This window comes from Spermophilus citellus (genome assembly GCF_964194105.1).
Source record: "Spermophilus citellus genome assembly, chromosome: 4".
Taxonomy (NCBI): Eukaryota; Metazoa; Chordata; class Mammalia; order Rodentia; family Sciuridae; genus Spermophilus; species Spermophilus citellus.
Window position 1 is genome coordinate 42775038 of NC_138185.1, and position 17152 is coordinate 42792189.

At 42.2% G+C, this 17152-nt stretch overlaps 1 protein-coding gene across 3 annotated transcripts in view; it reads right to left on the bottom strand.

The window, feature by feature from the left end:
* Nucleotides 1-451: 451 nt before the first annotated feature.
* The window catches only part of BFSP1 (beaded filament structural protein 1), a 72472-nt gene continuing 55771 nt past the window's right edge, over nucleotides 452-17152 (bottom strand). For all 3 annotated transcript variants that reach the window (XM_081289893.1, XM_081289892.1, XM_081289894.1), the window contains exons 5-8: nucleotides 14888-14995; nucleotides 6048-6268; nucleotides 4410-4495; nucleotides 452-1571 (exon numbers count right to left, since the gene is read on the bottom strand). In XM_081289893.1, the coding sequence (XP_081146019.1) occupies nucleotides 607-1571; nucleotides 4410-4495; nucleotides 6048-6268; nucleotides 14888-14995 (1380 nt within the window). In that variant the 3' untranslated portion in view covers nucleotides 452-606. The remainder of the gene's footprint in view (nucleotides 1572-4409; nucleotides 4496-6047; nucleotides 6269-14887; nucleotides 14996-17152) is intronic.

The window sequence follows — 17152 nt, forward strand, 5'->3', positions numbered from 1 at the left end:
GTGTGGAACCATTTGGCAAAAACCTCCTACTGCGTGCTTTTTTCTCCTGTCTCCCTCTCCACTCCCCAAATGGCACTTCCTAGGACCACATTCCAAAGAAACTTTTACATTCAAAAATATTTGCTTCAGGATCAGCTTCTGGGGAACTGAAATTAAGACAGGTACTTCCAATTAGCTTATCTCTAACAAAACCCTCATTCACTGGAACAGGTGCCTGGGCTTAGAATAGAATGAAATGAGCCTCCATCATCAGTGAGCATCTTTCTACGTGAAATCCTGATACTGAGATTTTAATGAATCTCTAAATGAACCATGATGAAGAGCAAGTCTCTCTCCTGAATGAGGATGGGTTGGTGTCCTTTTAGCGAAGCGTCCCTGTTCTGAGTGTGGCTGACCACCCACATTCCCAAGGCCCAAAGCACTAGACGAGGGGTATGGTGCAAGCAAAAAAAAACATTTTAATGACGGTTCATTGACATGCCAGATGGGTCCACCGTGATCTAATTCAAACAGGAACCCTCACTCTTTTATCATTTGTTCTAAAATATCAAAGCATTTTCCCTACGGTGGCCCCGAGAACATTTTCTCCCATTGAGCCTGGGCATTTTAGGAGCCCTTCTCTCCCGATTTCTTGTTTGCCTTTGTCTTCCCAATCACCGTCTCCACAATCACAGCCGTTTCTTCATATGTCTGAATGCTCTCTGTTGAAATCTTCTCAATGGATTCCACCACTTCCACCTTCTTGAAAGTCAATGCCCTGGGGGGGCTTTTATCCAGCAGGCTGCTGCTCTTACTCCCAGGACCCCCTGGTCTACCTTCATGAGCCCCAGCCCTTTGAGACTGGGGTGTGGATGGTCTCTCGGAACCAGGTATTGTCTCAGGACAGGGTTTCTTGGACTTCTCCTCTTCCTTCTGGTCATCGTCTTTCTCCCCAGGACTCTTCACATCTTTGGAATTTGTCCCACTCTCCTTGTCTGTAGTCTCCTCTTCAGTTGGGTGTTCATCTTCTTTCTCCTGGGGACCCTCCTGTCCATCCTCCAAAGGTGGTGTGGGCTGCTCAGGAGTAGGAGTGGGCTCCCCTTCGCTGTCAGGATGAGTAGTGTCTTCTTCGGTGGAAATCACTACTCCACCCTTGGCTGGGATGGAGGGGGAATAGAACTCAGGGTCCATATAATTGGCATCCCCTGTGACCATCACGTGCCGCCCTTCGGTGTTGAGGTCAGCAGGGGGCTCGGGCACAGGCTCTTTGGTGCCCTTCACTTTATCCTTGATCATCTTGCATAGTTTCCCAAAGGCTTTGCTGATCTGTCCTCCATCTGGCACATCCTCTGGGTCCCCTTCTTGTGTTAGGAGACTTGCTTCTCCACCCCCTGATTCAAGCTTAAATTCATCTTCCTCTTTAAGTACCACCTGCATTGGTTTTGTATCTTCCACACGTTTTAATGGTGGGTCTTCCAGAGTTTCATCTGCTTTATCTTGAGCTATAATCTCCTTTCTCCTTGGAATGTTCTTAGGGAGGCCTTTTTGTCTGGGTTTTGCTGCTGTTATATCCTGCAGAGCCCTAGTAAGATCTAAAAAAAATTAAAAAAAAAAAAACCCAGGAAGTCAAGTATAAAATTGTCAATAAAAGGGAATAAAAATGCATTCAATGAAAAATATACTAACTGAATTAGAGACAACCGTCTAAAGCTAGGATGGGATTTACTATATATAGGTCAAAAACAATGGAGTTCTATTGTTCCTCATTCCATGTTAAGATTCTAGCTCTGCCAAGCTTTGTAACTTTGGTAGACAAGTCAACTTGTTCCTTCAGTGATTCCCCAAAGGGAAAGGAAAGTGCTACTTTTTCTGAAGCTCATAGTTCTACCCACTAGGAACCCATTCCACAAAGTCGTTCTCTCAACAGAGTTAGAGAGACACAGGAAAACTGCCCAGGACTCTGACGAGGTCAGATGTCGTCAGGCTTGGAAATGGAATCCATCCACAGCATATCTCCCTCACTCCACATTTATCCCAACAACCTGTATAAATATGACCACCCTTTAGTCAGCATTCCTTTCCCCCTCAGCCAAAATAGGAAGTGATGCTATTAGATACAGAAACAATAGGAATTCTGTGTTCTCAAGACCTACCCATTCCTTCACACTGGAATGGAAACATTAGATGCTGAAGAAAACAAAAATCTTACCCTGCGAAATCTCCAAGGCTTTCCAGCTCCGCTTATACAGTGATTTCAGAACTTTTTTATCCCCAGCATCTTTTCCATTCCCTCCCACTGGTAATCCCAGGCCTAAGAAGGACATAGCACCAGCATATAACATGGACTAACCCTCAATGAGGAGAGCTGAGTGAGTAAAGATGGCAGCCATGGGTCCTAAAGGAGAACAGGATGCAGGCAGGGATGTCAAAAGACAACTGGTCTAAGAGGAAAGATGCTTATAGGACCAGCTACAGAATTCCAGGGCCCCATGCAAAAGAATAATGCAGAGTCATTGTTCAAAATTATTACCAATTTCAGGAGAATGATGGAAAAGCACCAAGCCAGGAAGGACTCTTCTGAGTATGGTCCCTGTGCGGGGGTCATGGGCTCATGGAGCTGGCCCTGGGTGTCTACCAGCAGGACTGCTGCACAACCAACCATGTTCTGACTCTGGAACCCCAACTGCAAAAACCCTGAGCTGGTTCCCTGAGCTGCCTGAGAAACATGGATTTAAAGACTGTATAAAATCCAGCAATCCCACTTGCAGGTATTTACCAAAAGATTTGAAATCAGGGTGCAGAAGAGACACCTGCACTCCCGTGTCTGTTGCAGCATTATTCCCAATAGCCAAGACACAGACTTAAAATAAGGGGCCATCTACAGATGAACGAGTAAAGAAAATGTGGTAAAAATGCACAAGGAATACTATTCAACCTTTACAAAGAGGGAAATTCTGTTGCGTGAGACAACATGAATGGAATTGCAGAACATTATTATGCTAAGCAAAATAAGCCAGGCACAGAAAGATAAATACTGTATGATCTCACTTATATGTGGGATCTAAGACAATTGAACTCACAGAAGCAGAGAGTAGATGGTGGTTCCCAAGGGCTGGTGGTAAGAAGAATAAGGAAATGATAATCAAAGGGTACAAAATTTAAGTTAGACAAGAAGAATATGTTTGAGGGTTTTTTTGGGGTTTTTTTTTTTAGTCCTATTGCATGGTCTGGTAAATATAGTTGAAGAATATTGTATATTCCAAAATTGCTGAAAGCAAATTTCAAATGTCCTCACCTCAAAAAAAATTACATATTCAAGTTGATGAATATGTTAGCCAGCTTCATGTAATTATTCTACCTTGCATTCATAAATCATGACATCATCTTAGATCACATAAAATTTATATAATTATAAATTACCAGCTTATAATAAAAATAAAAGCCCTAAAAGTGAAAGTATCAACATTATCACCTTCTCTTCTCTCTCAAAATGTTGTGCTTATTCAAAATGGGGAGATTCAGATATGAGCTGATGCCTCACAGGTGTGTAAAACATTCCAACAAGGCCAAATATGGACCCGGTATGGTGGCACACGACTGTAATCCCAGCAGCTCGGGAGGTTGAGGCAGGAGGATCACAGGTTCAAAGCCAGCCTCCTCAACTTGGTGAGCCTCTAAGCAATTCAGCCAGACCCTGTCTCTAAATAAAATATAAAAAGGGCTGGGGATGTGGCTCAGTGGTTCAGCACCTCCTGTTTCAATCCCCAGTACCAAAATAAATAAAGACCAAACATTGGAAGGTAGAAGCCATATTTGCCAAACAAGCAGTTCCTGCTGAATTGTTTTGTTTTGTTTTGTTTTGTTATTTGTTTGAGATGGGGCTCTCTCTATGGTGCCCTGGTTGGCTTCGAATGCCTGGGTTCAAGAGATCTTCCTGTGTCAGCCTCCTGAGTAGCTGAAATTATAGGTGTGCACCCCCACACCCGGCTTCTGCTCAGTTTTGAAGGGAAGAGAGAATGAACAATAACTGAGCATCTACTCTGCAACCAAACACTGGATTAAACACCTTTGCAAAGATTAAGTTCATTTAATTCATGGAAAAAAATGTAATTCAATATCCATTTCTTATTATAGTGAAAACTGAATTGTATTTCTTCCCTCAATTAAATGCCTGATGTTCAAGGATGGCATTCCCAAGGTGGGCTATAACCACAGTCAGTTTTTCTCTTTATAAACTTTTTGGCTCAGTTACTTAGCACCCAAGGGAGCATATCAGAAAGAGAGAGAAGAAGACCTCCCTCACATAAAAGCATTTAATTTCCAGATAGATAGGACAAGAGCATGAATGTCAAGGTCAGGAGGAAAGCTTAGATTTTTTTACATTTCTGCTGAGACACAAAAAAGTGGAGACCAGGGTTGGAGAGTGTTACCTTTCCCGCCAGATCCAAGGCTAAGAGAGGAGCCATGACTCGGGGTGAACATGGTTATAGGAGTCTCAATGAAGGCGGAGCTCAGCCTGGCAGAAAGAACCAGAAAGAGAGCATGGTGCCACCTTTAATTCATCAAGCAAACCACACAAAGAGGGTAGGGGGAGGGTAAAAGCAATTGCTATAATTTTGAACAAAACTGAAAAAAGTTTTCTGTAGATCAAGCTCATGAATTATATATAATTGTAAACTGATAGCCACACAGACATTTATACACTAGGTGAGGACATAAAAACTCATTTCTTTGAGCTCAAGTCATAAATGATGACACACAGCCATGGAAATATTGTACAGTGATTACTTATAATATAAAATGCCACTTCTCTGTTGCATTGGAGTTTTTGTGTTGTTATTCTTTTTGTAATTGAAGAGTGGCCAATCCAGGCTTAAGTATTTAGGGCAAACATGGTATAACTTATTTTTTTATTTTTTTTAAATAATACATGTCACATATAAACAGAAGGAAAAATGTTAAAAGCAACTGAGATAAAATGTAAACAACTGATGAATCTGGGTAAAGTATATTTAGGAATTATTCTTGTAACACTTCTATCAGTTTGAAACTGTATCAAAATTCAAAGTTATAAACAAATTAGCCAAAGTGGTACCCAGTTAACTTTTGGTCATGCCCTGCTCCCCCAAAAAGAAAATGTTCACAAGAGTATTTAAATGCAGTTCAAGACTTATTTTCATAAATATGCTCAGAAGGCATTCACTGTTACATAATAAGGAATGCTACAAGGCATGTTGACTATAATAACTAGAGAGGAAATAAAATCTTACTTTTCCTGCTAAGCAGGAAAGATATCAGCTAAGATAGACCACCCAGAGTGGAGGGAAGTACTGCCCACTGTGGGGCACCTGGGGCAAGGGAAGACTTATCTTTTAATTCAATCTACACCCAGGAAATAAGGAGGATCAAATTGAAAAATCATAATTCAATGCTTATCCTGTTCTATGAAGGAAACCAATGGGTGTGGGTATCAACATGGTGAAAGATGCAGGTGCGAGGGGGTGGGGGCAGGGGAGGAAAAAAACACAGGATTTCCCAGCAGTCTTAAAGTAAGTGGGGTTCAAGTCACAGTTCTGTTATAAAGGAAACCAGAAGGCACATTGACACCCACATTACTGACCTGCCCAGATGGTAATGACCATGACAATTGCAGCAATACCTCTGAGCACCCATCAAGTGCCATACAGTGTGATAGGGACCTCACTTGCAGCATCTCATCCCATAGTCCTGATCATCCCACTTGCTAAACTGCTTATGTCCCCAGAACCTTGTGGGCACAAAGCAGCCTTTTCTGGTTACCCTACTTACAATTTCAAGCATCACTTCATCATCACTCCCCTTCTCTCTTCCAAAACTTCCTCCATATCACTTGTCACAGGTTACATCCCTGTTACAAATTCGCTCCTCTTCTGTCTCCTCCACTAGAATTCTAGCTTTTTGTGTTTCATTTCCTGCCACATCCTCACTGCCTAGACCTGTGCCTGGCACATAGTAGGTCCTCAAAAAGGACTGATATAATGCGTAAGTGACCAGGATGGGGAGACCAGTATGCAGAGGCATGCCCACACCTGTTGCCTTCAATCTCAATGATCCGATGATACCGATCCAGCTCATTCCTCAGAGTTTGCTGGGCCACGGCCAGCTGCCGGCAGTCATAGGAAGACCTCTCCAGTGTCCGCTCAGCCTCTTCGATCTCCTTCCTCAGGCTTTCGATCTGCTCGTTGTAAAGCTGAATCTCGTCATCATAACACTCGTGGGCGTTTTTAATAGCTTGTTCCAGGGTCATTGTCTGTGGGCAAAGACACACTGCCAGGAAATCCATCCCACCCTCTCCCCAAGATGTGGACTTCACCAGGAGAACCTGATGTCTGTCTACAAAGTTCCATTTGCTTCATTTGTTTCTCTGTAAATTGGAGACTAGCAATGACTCATTTTGAACCTCTTCAAACAAAGAAGAATTTAAAAACTGAGCTCCTATCTCCTAGCATGAACATCAGCCCCCTGCAGGATTAGCCCACAAGGGGACCCATCCCCGTGGCAGGGTGAAGATGACAAACCCAGAAAATAAAAAGAAACCTGCTGCCCACAGAGTGATCTGCATCAGATAAAGTATGTTCTCCATACCTTAATGACTTAGCATAAACTTGGTAGCCAAAACTGAAGTAGAAAGAGTACATACGAAATAGATAAGATGCTACTTTTACTGAAACAATTATGAGGGAAAAATTTTCCTTGTTCTTATTCAGCTAAGAGAATGCTTTAATTTTCTCCTGAGTTTTAATCAGTAGTGTTTTATTAATGTTTTACTGGCTAAAATGTGTGTGAGTGTGTGTGTGTGTGTGTGTGTGTGTGTGTGTGTGTTCATGCACATGTATGCTTGTGTATATATAAAATGATATTAGATGCCTAGATGCATGGGGCCCTGGGGGCATTACCCAGCACTGCAAAAAAAGAAAACAATGTTAAGGAAGACAATTTTTATGTTAATGCAAGGTAAAAATCAAGGTAGAAAAAGAGAAAGAGGGAGTTTTATTTTCCTTTTAAGAGCTTCTCACAATGCTAAAGACTCAAAAAAGCACTTGTTTACAAGTTTAATAATACCTGTAGTCATGACCCTTTTACAGTCTCATTCTACGTAGGAAAGAATTTGACATGTACAGCCCTCAAAATCAAAATGAAACAAAAACACTACTTCTACCTAGAGCAGTGTCTTTCAAACTGCAATGTACACTAGAGCCACACAAGGATGGTAAGATTCTGACTCAGTAGTTCTGATAAGGAAGGGGCCAGAGACTGCCTTTCTAACCAGCTCCCACAGGATATGGATATGCTGGTCCATGGGCCACACTTGGAGTCATGGTAGGTGGGGAGGGTAGAGAGGTATCTGCATCCAACTTCATGTATATTCACTATAGTGTATTTCTTGCATCCAGACCTAAATGTACATGCTGGAAACCCTGGAAGATTATCATTTCTATTACAACCCAATTTTTCACTTTATATAGATCTAGTCTTTGGATAAAGAAGTCCCTAAGTAATTACATATGGAAACCTAGCTTATAAAGGTGTTCAGGAATATTATCTGTTGCTTCCAGCAGATGGGAAGGAGGCTGGGAGGGAAAGTTGCATGTACTAAACACTTTGGGAAGATGTCTGTCCAACCTGTGTCATCCCATCCATCCATCCACAAGGAGGGTCCAATAACAATGCAACCCTATCCCATCCAGAGCTTGGAACCGGGGTTGGGTTCAACTTAGGGTGGCCCATCATGTGTTTTATCTCCTGGGAATTTGGAAAGGAACCTTAGGGGTAGTGGCAAGGTTCTAGGCACATGGTGGCATGTTCTAGATTCACTGGGACACATAAACTGGGGTCTAAGCCTGCCATTTTACAATGATGATCTTTCATAATGTGCATGAAGCTGAGAAAGTCAATTCTCCAGAAAGACATAATAAAGCCAAAGGGCAAAGGTAAACAGATGAGGGAGCCTGTGGCAAGCGAAGGAATAGGAGGGGAAGGAGACAAATAGCAGCTGCCCCACATCCTGGTTCCTGGTTCCTGCTGCACACCTGCTCTCAATTAACATACCTTGCTCCTTTGGGAAAAGAAAAAGAAAAACCTTGCCAGTGGAGAAACGTGGCAGACACCACCTTAAGCAACCAATGAAAGTTAAACATTGTCAGTGTGAAGATAAATGAACATGATGTGACACATTGACACAATGTCACTTCCTAGGGATACTTGCCAAAAAAATAAAGAATGTCAGTTTAAATCTGTGAAAACAACTGGAAAACCCAGATGGAGGGCTGTTCCCCAAAATAGTTGGTCTGGACTCTTCAAAAGCATAAAGTTCAGAAAAACTAAGGAACTGTCCCAGACTTCGGGAGCATAAAGACACACAACACCTGAAGAGGAGTAGGGTCTTACGCCAGAACAAAGCATTAGTGGGGTAACTGATGACATTCTGGCACAGTCTATTAATAATAGCACAGTATCATCCTGGCCTTCGTCATTTCCTGTGACTCTAAGATTCTAGCACTTGGGTAGACTATACAAAGAGTATGTGGGAAACCACAATGCTATTTTTGCAACTTTTAGAAGTCTTAAAAAATTTCAAGGGGCTGTGATTGTGGCTCAGTGGTGGAGTGATTGCCTAGCACACATGAGGCACTGGGTTCCATCCTCAGCACCACATAAAAATGAAATAAAGTTTATAAAAATATTTTCAAAATTAAAAAGTGTTCTGCCTACTTAGACCAATAATTGGGTTTATTTCTTAAAAAAAAAAACCTCAACTCAGTAATCACCTATAATGTCAAATATATGTGGGTAAGCCACATATTCTTACCCACATCACAGTACTCACACACCCCAAGACATAAAGGGGCTGAAGAGACCCCTCTGAGGCCTGAATCTCAGAGTGGCTTCAGAATTATATGAGGGGATGTGTGGGGCCATAGATGACATAAGAGGGGTCAAGTGTCAGGGAGGGAACATTCTCTCAGTTTCTTTTGTGTTTAAAATGTTCCATAACAAAGAAAATATTAGGTATAAAGAGATTCCCCCTTTGGGTGTGGCTTCCCACCCCAGAACATGAATCCATGGTCTGTGCTGACAAATTCCAACCTGGGTCAAATCACCAAGCTCCCAACAACCTTGTCTAGAGGGGGCTGTTTTAGTTCCAGGCTCCAGATGAGGACACTAAGACACACAGGTGAAGTCACTTGCCCATAAATACCACAAGAGGATTCAAACCCACCTGTTCAGGATCTTAGAAACTTCCTGAAACCATGGTCCATCCCTGCCCCAGACTCCTCCCAGCTGCAGGTGAGTAGAGTACAGGCATGTGCACATACATGCACGCGCACACACACACACACACACACACACACACACACACACACACATTTATGTGAAAACACACTCTAGGGCTCTGGAAAAATTCTACATTGCCCTATTCTCACCAAAGATACAGGGCACTTGGTGTGATCTACACACACACACACCCTCATTGAGTATTTTTACTTCATACACTTTTGAACTGTACATAAAATAACAAAAGGTTATCAAAATTGGAAAACAGAGGATAAGAAAGTCATCTACAATCTTTCTACCCTAGAGGACAAGCATGACCTTTTTGCAGATCTCATGATTTGATGGTTTGTTGTTTGTGGTAGTGGCAAGTGGGTGGTAGGCCTTTTTGTTTATGAATACATTTGTATGTGTGCTTGCTTGTTGTTTGTTGGAAGAAAGAGGTGCATTAAAGGCTGGATGTTCTTGGGTAGAGTGGGAGGATCTCATGCTCCAGGAAGGAGGCTTCATGCTACTCCTGTAAGGCACCTTCTAATCTTCAACAGGCCCCTGAGGCTCCGTATGTTTCTGCCTGTTCAGTGAACTCATGACTGGGTTTATAAAACTGGACTTCTGGGCACACCACTGAGGTTTTTACAGCTCAGTAATTTAAACCTGTCATCAAAAGGAAGAATATACAGAAAAACAGTAAGAGTCCCATTCACTTAGAGCTCGTTTTGCCTCTGATGAAGGCCAAGAGGACTCAGTGGATGTGGGCCACGTGACAACCTGAACTTTATTTTGAGCCAGGACACTGCTATGTTTCTGCTTGGACCATTAGATCCTCTGGTTTATATCCATCTAACCATTGAGCTGTGAGCAGCACAGGGCAGCAGCACACACAGGAGACTGAGCGTGAGCCCCATGTAGAGCAGGGAGCTCCTGCCTCTTAGGATTCTAGGTACCTTTGGGTACAAGTCTTTGTAAAAAAAAAAAAAAAAAAAAAAATAAAGAAAGAAAAGAAAAAGAAAAAGAAAGAAAATAAAAATCAGTATCCTTCACCCTTCACAAATTACATAGTCTTACCAAGAATAACCACTAGATGGTACTAACTGACCTTAATGAAAAATGAGACCTGGGAGGTTCCCATTTTGCAATTAATGTGATTTTTTTCACTTCCCTGTCACAGAAATTCAGTCAATGCAATTTAGGAAGTCAGAAGTGCCTGTCCCTTCTCCACCTGTAAGAAATTTCATATCCAGGGATCTTATTTCATCTATGTTCAGGCTGAAGGAAGGTCCCTAGCTCCAGTATCAGGCTCTGTTCCTTCCATTCTGGGGCCCTGGGTCTCTCAAACTGGAGCCTGTGGAATCACCTGGGCATTACTGGGCTCCACCCAAGTTACTGATTCAGTAGGTTTGGGATGCACCTATGAATGTGCATTTCTGACAAGTTCCCAGATGATGCTGATAATGCTGGACCCGGGACCTCGCCCTGAGGACCCCGGACATGGAAGATTCTGGAATCATCATAGGCCTTCACCAGAGGTAGAACCAGCTGCCACAGCCCTGCCAGAAGCTCTACTTCCCCAGACATCCAATTCTCCCGTGAAGCTCTCAGTTTAGCTATTCCATTTGGAAGCCAGAAAATCTTTAACTAGCAAAAATCTAGCCAATAACATTTTAAATGAGGCCATAGAGGGCACAAGTCTGGCACCCAGGTGCATCAGGTATAAAACACTCTGACTCTATCCAGGACTTGCCCCCATACCTGTGGTTCTGAGTGTGGTTCCTGGACTAGCAGCAGCATCTGGAAACTTGGAAATGCATACTCTCAGGCTCCAACCCAGATCTACTGAGTCAGAAACTCCTGGGTGCACCTAGTCATGTTAGGGTTTTAATTAGCACTAATTAAGAAAATTCTTGCTCCCCATGACCTTTACCCATTGGTGTTATGCCCATGAATACATTACATGGCATAAGGGACTTTGAAGATGTAGTTAAGGTTCTTAATTAATGAATCTTTTTAAGAAGGAAGCTACTCTAAATTGATCCTAATCACATGAGCCTTCATAAGCAGAAGTCAGAGAAATGCAAAAGCAGACATCAGAAAAATTAGATGCATGAGGATTATTCAATGCACTGCTGCTAGCTTTGAAGATGGAGGAGCCCTGGGTCAAAGAATGCTGGCAGCCCCTAGAACTGCTCCTGGCCAACGGCCAACAAACAGGGTTCTCAATCCTACAGTGCACAGAATTAAATTCTGCCAACAACTTAAACAAGAATGGAAGCAAATGCTCCCCCAAGAGCCTCCAGACAAACATCTAGGCAAGCCCACAACTTTATTTCAGCCTAGTGAGATCCAGAGCAGAGAAATCAACTGACCCTTCCCAGATGTCTAACCTACAAGACCCTGAGAAAATAAACAGGTGCTGTTTTAAGTTCCTAATTTGTGGTAATCCATTAAGACAGCAAACTCGAGTTTCATTAGACTCATAGCTGGATTTTGTTATTGAACACAGTCAGCCCTACATGTCCATGGGATCCTCACCCACAGATTCAACCAACTGAGGAACAAACATATTTTTAAAATTACATCTGAATTGAAAAATCTCTTGTCATTATTCCCTAAACATTACTGTATGTCAACTATTTAGACAGCATTTACATTGTGTTAGGCATTATAAGTAACCTAGAGATGATTTAAAGCATACGGGAGGATGTGCCTAGGTTATACACACAATTGTGAGCCATTTCATATCAGGGACTTGAGTATATGTGGGTTTTGGTATCCGCTGGGAATCCTGGAACCAAAACCCCATGAATACTGAAGGATGAGCACATACAGATGATCTCAGACTTTCAATGATTCAACTTGTGATGTTTCCACTTTACCATGGTATGAAAGCAACATGCATTCTGTGGAAACCATACTTTTTATCTTGCACTTTCTCTTTTCCTGGACTAGGGATATGCAGTATGACCATCCTGCAATGTGGGACAGTGCCACCATCATGAGTGGAAACAACTGATGCTCTACAGTGTACTGTGTCGCTAAGCTGGGACATGCAGTGGGTTAGTGGTATTAGATGCACTTGCAACTTATATCATCTTCAGATGGGAATTGTCAGGTTGCAAACCCACTGTAAGTCAAGGAGCATCTGTATATTATTATCTATGAAATGATTTGATATTTTGATAAGTGTTTCAATACAATTGGTCTGCTTTTAATTACTCTATCTTAAAAACAACATTTTCCTGAGAAGGTGTTCACAGTATCACAAGACTACCAAAAGCTGGAGAACAGCAGAGAAGAGAAGGTCCAGACCCTGCTTTAAAGAAGTGAACGCACCCAAATAAATTAATCAGTCTGCAGCAATAGACAGTGGGAAAAAGGTGCCAACCAGACTGTCGTACTTCGTGTTCTCAGAAACCAGATTAACCTCTACAAGATTTCTTATTTTTATATTCAACAAATATGTACAAGTACATAAAGAGCAAACATGCTTTTTGCCCTGCAACTAGAACTTTCCATAGCAGGTGGTGCTCCCTCATCCTCCTCGATATTTAGGGCAGTGGTTTTTGAGCTCTGTCACCGCAGCCACAGGAAACGACACAGTTCTCACTGCCAGCCATGTGCCTCACACAAATGTGTTTGTGTATGCATGTGTGTGTGTGTGTGTGTGTGTATTTGAACAAATATCTACATATTTAAATATATATGCAAATATATGTAAAACAAAGGTTTCATAGAACAAACCCTACCTTTTCTTGCTATGCAGTCTGTAATGTCTTACTCTTAGTCAAGTGTTGCTTGTTTCTTCGTTTTTTCCTGCAGTCAATTCTGCTGAATTCACTTTAAGCCAATGAGTTGTGACTTGGGGTTTGGAAAACATTGGTCTCCTGACCAGGACTGGGCCACACCCACTTCCTCAATGACAGCACACCATACACACACCCTACATACTTACAACTCCACCCATACACACATCGAGCATATATATATATGCACCACACACACTACACATACATACCTCACACTACACACCATACACATATTACTTTCATACATGTCATACAACATATACACACCACACATTATACCATATATACACACACCTCGCATATATACATAGTACATACACACATATCCACCCAGCACAGTACACACTTTATACACACATACTACATACCACACCATCTATACATGTATACATTCAGTACACATACACATACAGCAACAGAACACACATATACACCACATATACCTCATATGCACATACACACACATCCCACATATGTAAATACTACACATACACATACCACATACTACACATACATCCCTACATATGCACATGCACTACTCTTTCTCTCCCCACCCACACCCAACCTTCTCTCTCTCTCTCTCTCTCTCCCTTCTTCTATCCTTTCAGGACCACAGAGGAAACCATGATCACCAAGTGAGGCATCTAGTCCCTAAGCCATGGCTAGTCTCCTGAGAAGGACGAATCTGAAGGTCACTACTTGAATTCTCCCACTCTGATCTTCAGCTTCTGGGACAGTCACTGTTCTCAGGTTGCTTTCCAGTGGCTTTTGAGAGCTGCTGCACAGCAAGAGTTTTGTGTGGTGTGCAACAGGGGTGAGAAACAGCATGCCTGAACTCTGGGGTCCCAAAGTGAGATCCTGAGCTAACATGGAAAGTGTGGAATATCTATGAAATGCACCTCCTCTAGCCGAGGTGTTTACTTTTTCTGATTTTGTGGGCACTACAGAATAGAGGCCAACATAACGTCCAGGTAGATGCTCTAGCTTTTCTAGAGTCAGTTTTAGATTTTTTTCACTCTCTTGTTCCTTAGATGTACTTGTCTAGCCAAACGTCAATTTATTTTTTGATTTGGGAAATGTGGTTACAGAACCACAGGAAGGTGCAGTATTTTAACCCAACATTCCCCATCAGAGTGGCCAGCCATTTAAGAACAAGAGAAAGAAAACAGGAAGGAACCAAGCAGATGAACCCTGAAGTCCCTGAGACAAGAAGGCAGGCCACAAAAACCGGGTGCATTGAGTTTTCAAATGAAGCTTCACCCAAAGCAGAACAGGATGGAAGTGGAGTTTTACACTAAAAAAATTCTATCCAGGGGCAATACTGACACATCTACTCTTTCTAGATTCATAATCCAATTCCAAAGGAGAAATTTTGTTGGGAGAAGAGAAACCGGAAGCATAGATTTGAGCAAGTTAAACAAAGATCCCAATATATGTCTATTTCTACCTATCCTTAACAAGTTTAACCTGGGCCAAAAGAATCAATAATGAAGAAGCTGGCGGGCCGGGGATGTGACTTGAAAGGGCACCACAGATCCTGTCTCTATTGGCCCAGGACTCCTTCCAGGTTGGGCGCTTTCTCCTGGGTACTCCCTCAGCTCAGAGCAAAGCAGGGTATTTGTTCACCTGCTCAGACTCTGTCAGGCTCACAAGTTATGTTTGTGACAATTCACAGAGCCAGATTACCTGTGCATGCATGTGACATGTCAATAAAATGTGTGAGAGACACTGATTCATACATGTGGTGTGAATTCCCAATAGTGAGTGGCAGACATGAGAATGTGGAGCCATACCTGGGCCTGCAGCTCCGTCTTCTGTGCCTGCAGGTGGGAGAGCGCCTCCTGGCCCTCCTCCAGCTGACTCTGCAGGGCGGCCACTTCCCGTTCAGTCAGGAGCTTCTCCTGTACAAAGAAGGCCAGATTCAGAAATCATACATGGGAGAAATGCAAAGATAAAAGGGACAGGAGGAGTGTTATGGACTGAATGTGTACCCATCCCCATCCCAAATTCATATGTGGAAGTCCTAACCCTCAAGGTAATAGGACCTTTGGGAGGTGATTAGGATCAGATGAGATCATGAAGGAGGGACCCCAAGATTTAATTAGTGTCCTTGTGAGAAGAGGAAGAGACACTATGTGCTGTCTCTCTCCACCATGTGAGCAGCCAGCAGGAAGGTAGCTGTCTATAAGCCAGGAAGAGAGTTCTCAACAGTTAGACCCTGCCAGCACCTTGATCTTGGACTTCCAGCCTCCAGAACTATGAGAAATAAATGTCCGTCTTTGGAATCCTATAGAAGCAGCCCAAGCTGACTCAGACAGGTCCCGGGTAGCCACTGTTCGTGCCTTTTTATTTCTTTCTTTACTTTTCATAAGTAAAACACAGAGACCTGAGTATCAGGAGACCTGTGCATAGACCTGGATAAGAGACAAGGCATTTAATTCTCAAAAAGTGACTTTCTAACTGGTTTGCAGAATTGTTAAGCCAAGATTCATAAAGAATGGGATGCTTAACTGGAGCAACCATTCTGGAAAGCAGTATAGAGATTCCTCAGAAAACTTGGAATGGAACCATCATTTGACCCAGCTATCCCACTCCTCCGTATATACCCAAAGGACTTAAAATCAGCATACTATAGTGATGCAGCCACATCAAAGTACTATAGCAGCTCAATTCACAATAGCTGAACAATGTGCTCGCATGTGGAAAAAAACCTAGGTGCCCTTCAACAGATAAATGGATAAAGAAAATGTAATACACACACACACACACACACACACACACACAATGGAATTACTCGGCCATAAAAAAGAATGACTTTATGACTTTTGCCAGTAAATGAATGGATCTGGAGACTGTCCTGCTTAGTGAAATAAGTCAATCCTCAAAAACCAAAGGTCGAATGTTCTCTCTGATATGCAGATGCTAACACACAACAAGGAGGAGGAGGGAAGAATAAAATTCAGTGGATTAGACAAAGGGGAATGAAAGGAAGGGAGGGGGATGGGAATAGGAAAGACAGTGGAATGAATCAGACATAACTCTCCTATGTTCATATATGAAAGCACCACAGTGAAACTCCACCTCATGTACAACCACAAGAATGGGATCTTAATTAGAATAAGTTATACTCCATGTATGATATAATATGTCTAAACATATTCTACTGTTGTGTATATCTAAAAAGAACACATTTTTTAAAAATAAATTTTAAAATAATGGGATGCTTTCTAAATCTGCATTTCTCCACCTTCCACATGCACACAAATCCTTGGGGAATCTAGCTAAAAAGCAGATTCTGACTTAGTGGGCCCTGAGATCAGGCTGGACATTCTGCATTTCTCTCAAGCTCCCAGGTGATACTGATCCAATGATATCAAAACAAGTCTGATCAGTCCCTCTGTTCTTAGAACTCCAAAGGATTTTGTTAGAAGGGAACAGATGATAACAATTTAAAAAGTGAACTCTCATGTGAAAAAAAAAACTTGAATTAGAGGGGAGAAATAAGTTTGAAAAATAAAAGTAAGGTATCTGGAAAGAATCTCTGACAAAGAAAATTAAGGCTTTAGGAAAAAAGCTATTTGGGGCCTTTGGGCAGCCTCAGCTACATCAATTAAGGAGAACAGGAATCTGAAATGGTAACTGATGGGCAATTTAGATGAGAATATCTCCATGAAGGCCAAAAAAAGTTAACTTCCATGCCTCTTAGATGATACTTGGCAGGGTTCTAAAGTGTCTTCTAAAGCAAATTTGGGCAAATCTTTTATCTTTGATATAAAAACATTAAGTCAAAATGAAAAAGCTCCAGTAACCCTAACCCACTGAATCTACAGCTTGTCTGTACTCTGGCTATTCCAGAGAGAAGGGCCCCACTTCCTGGGTGGCCCATTGCCCTGGCTCATGGCCTGAGTACATTTCTAGGAAATTCCAAGTGTCACCAGGATCGAGAAATCACTATCCTTTTCAAGGTCATCCTTGAAAAAAACAATATTTTTTTTTGTAATCAGTTCACCAATCCACCAAACTCTGCACCAGCCTGAAGAAGGGACATGGTGGTTTTA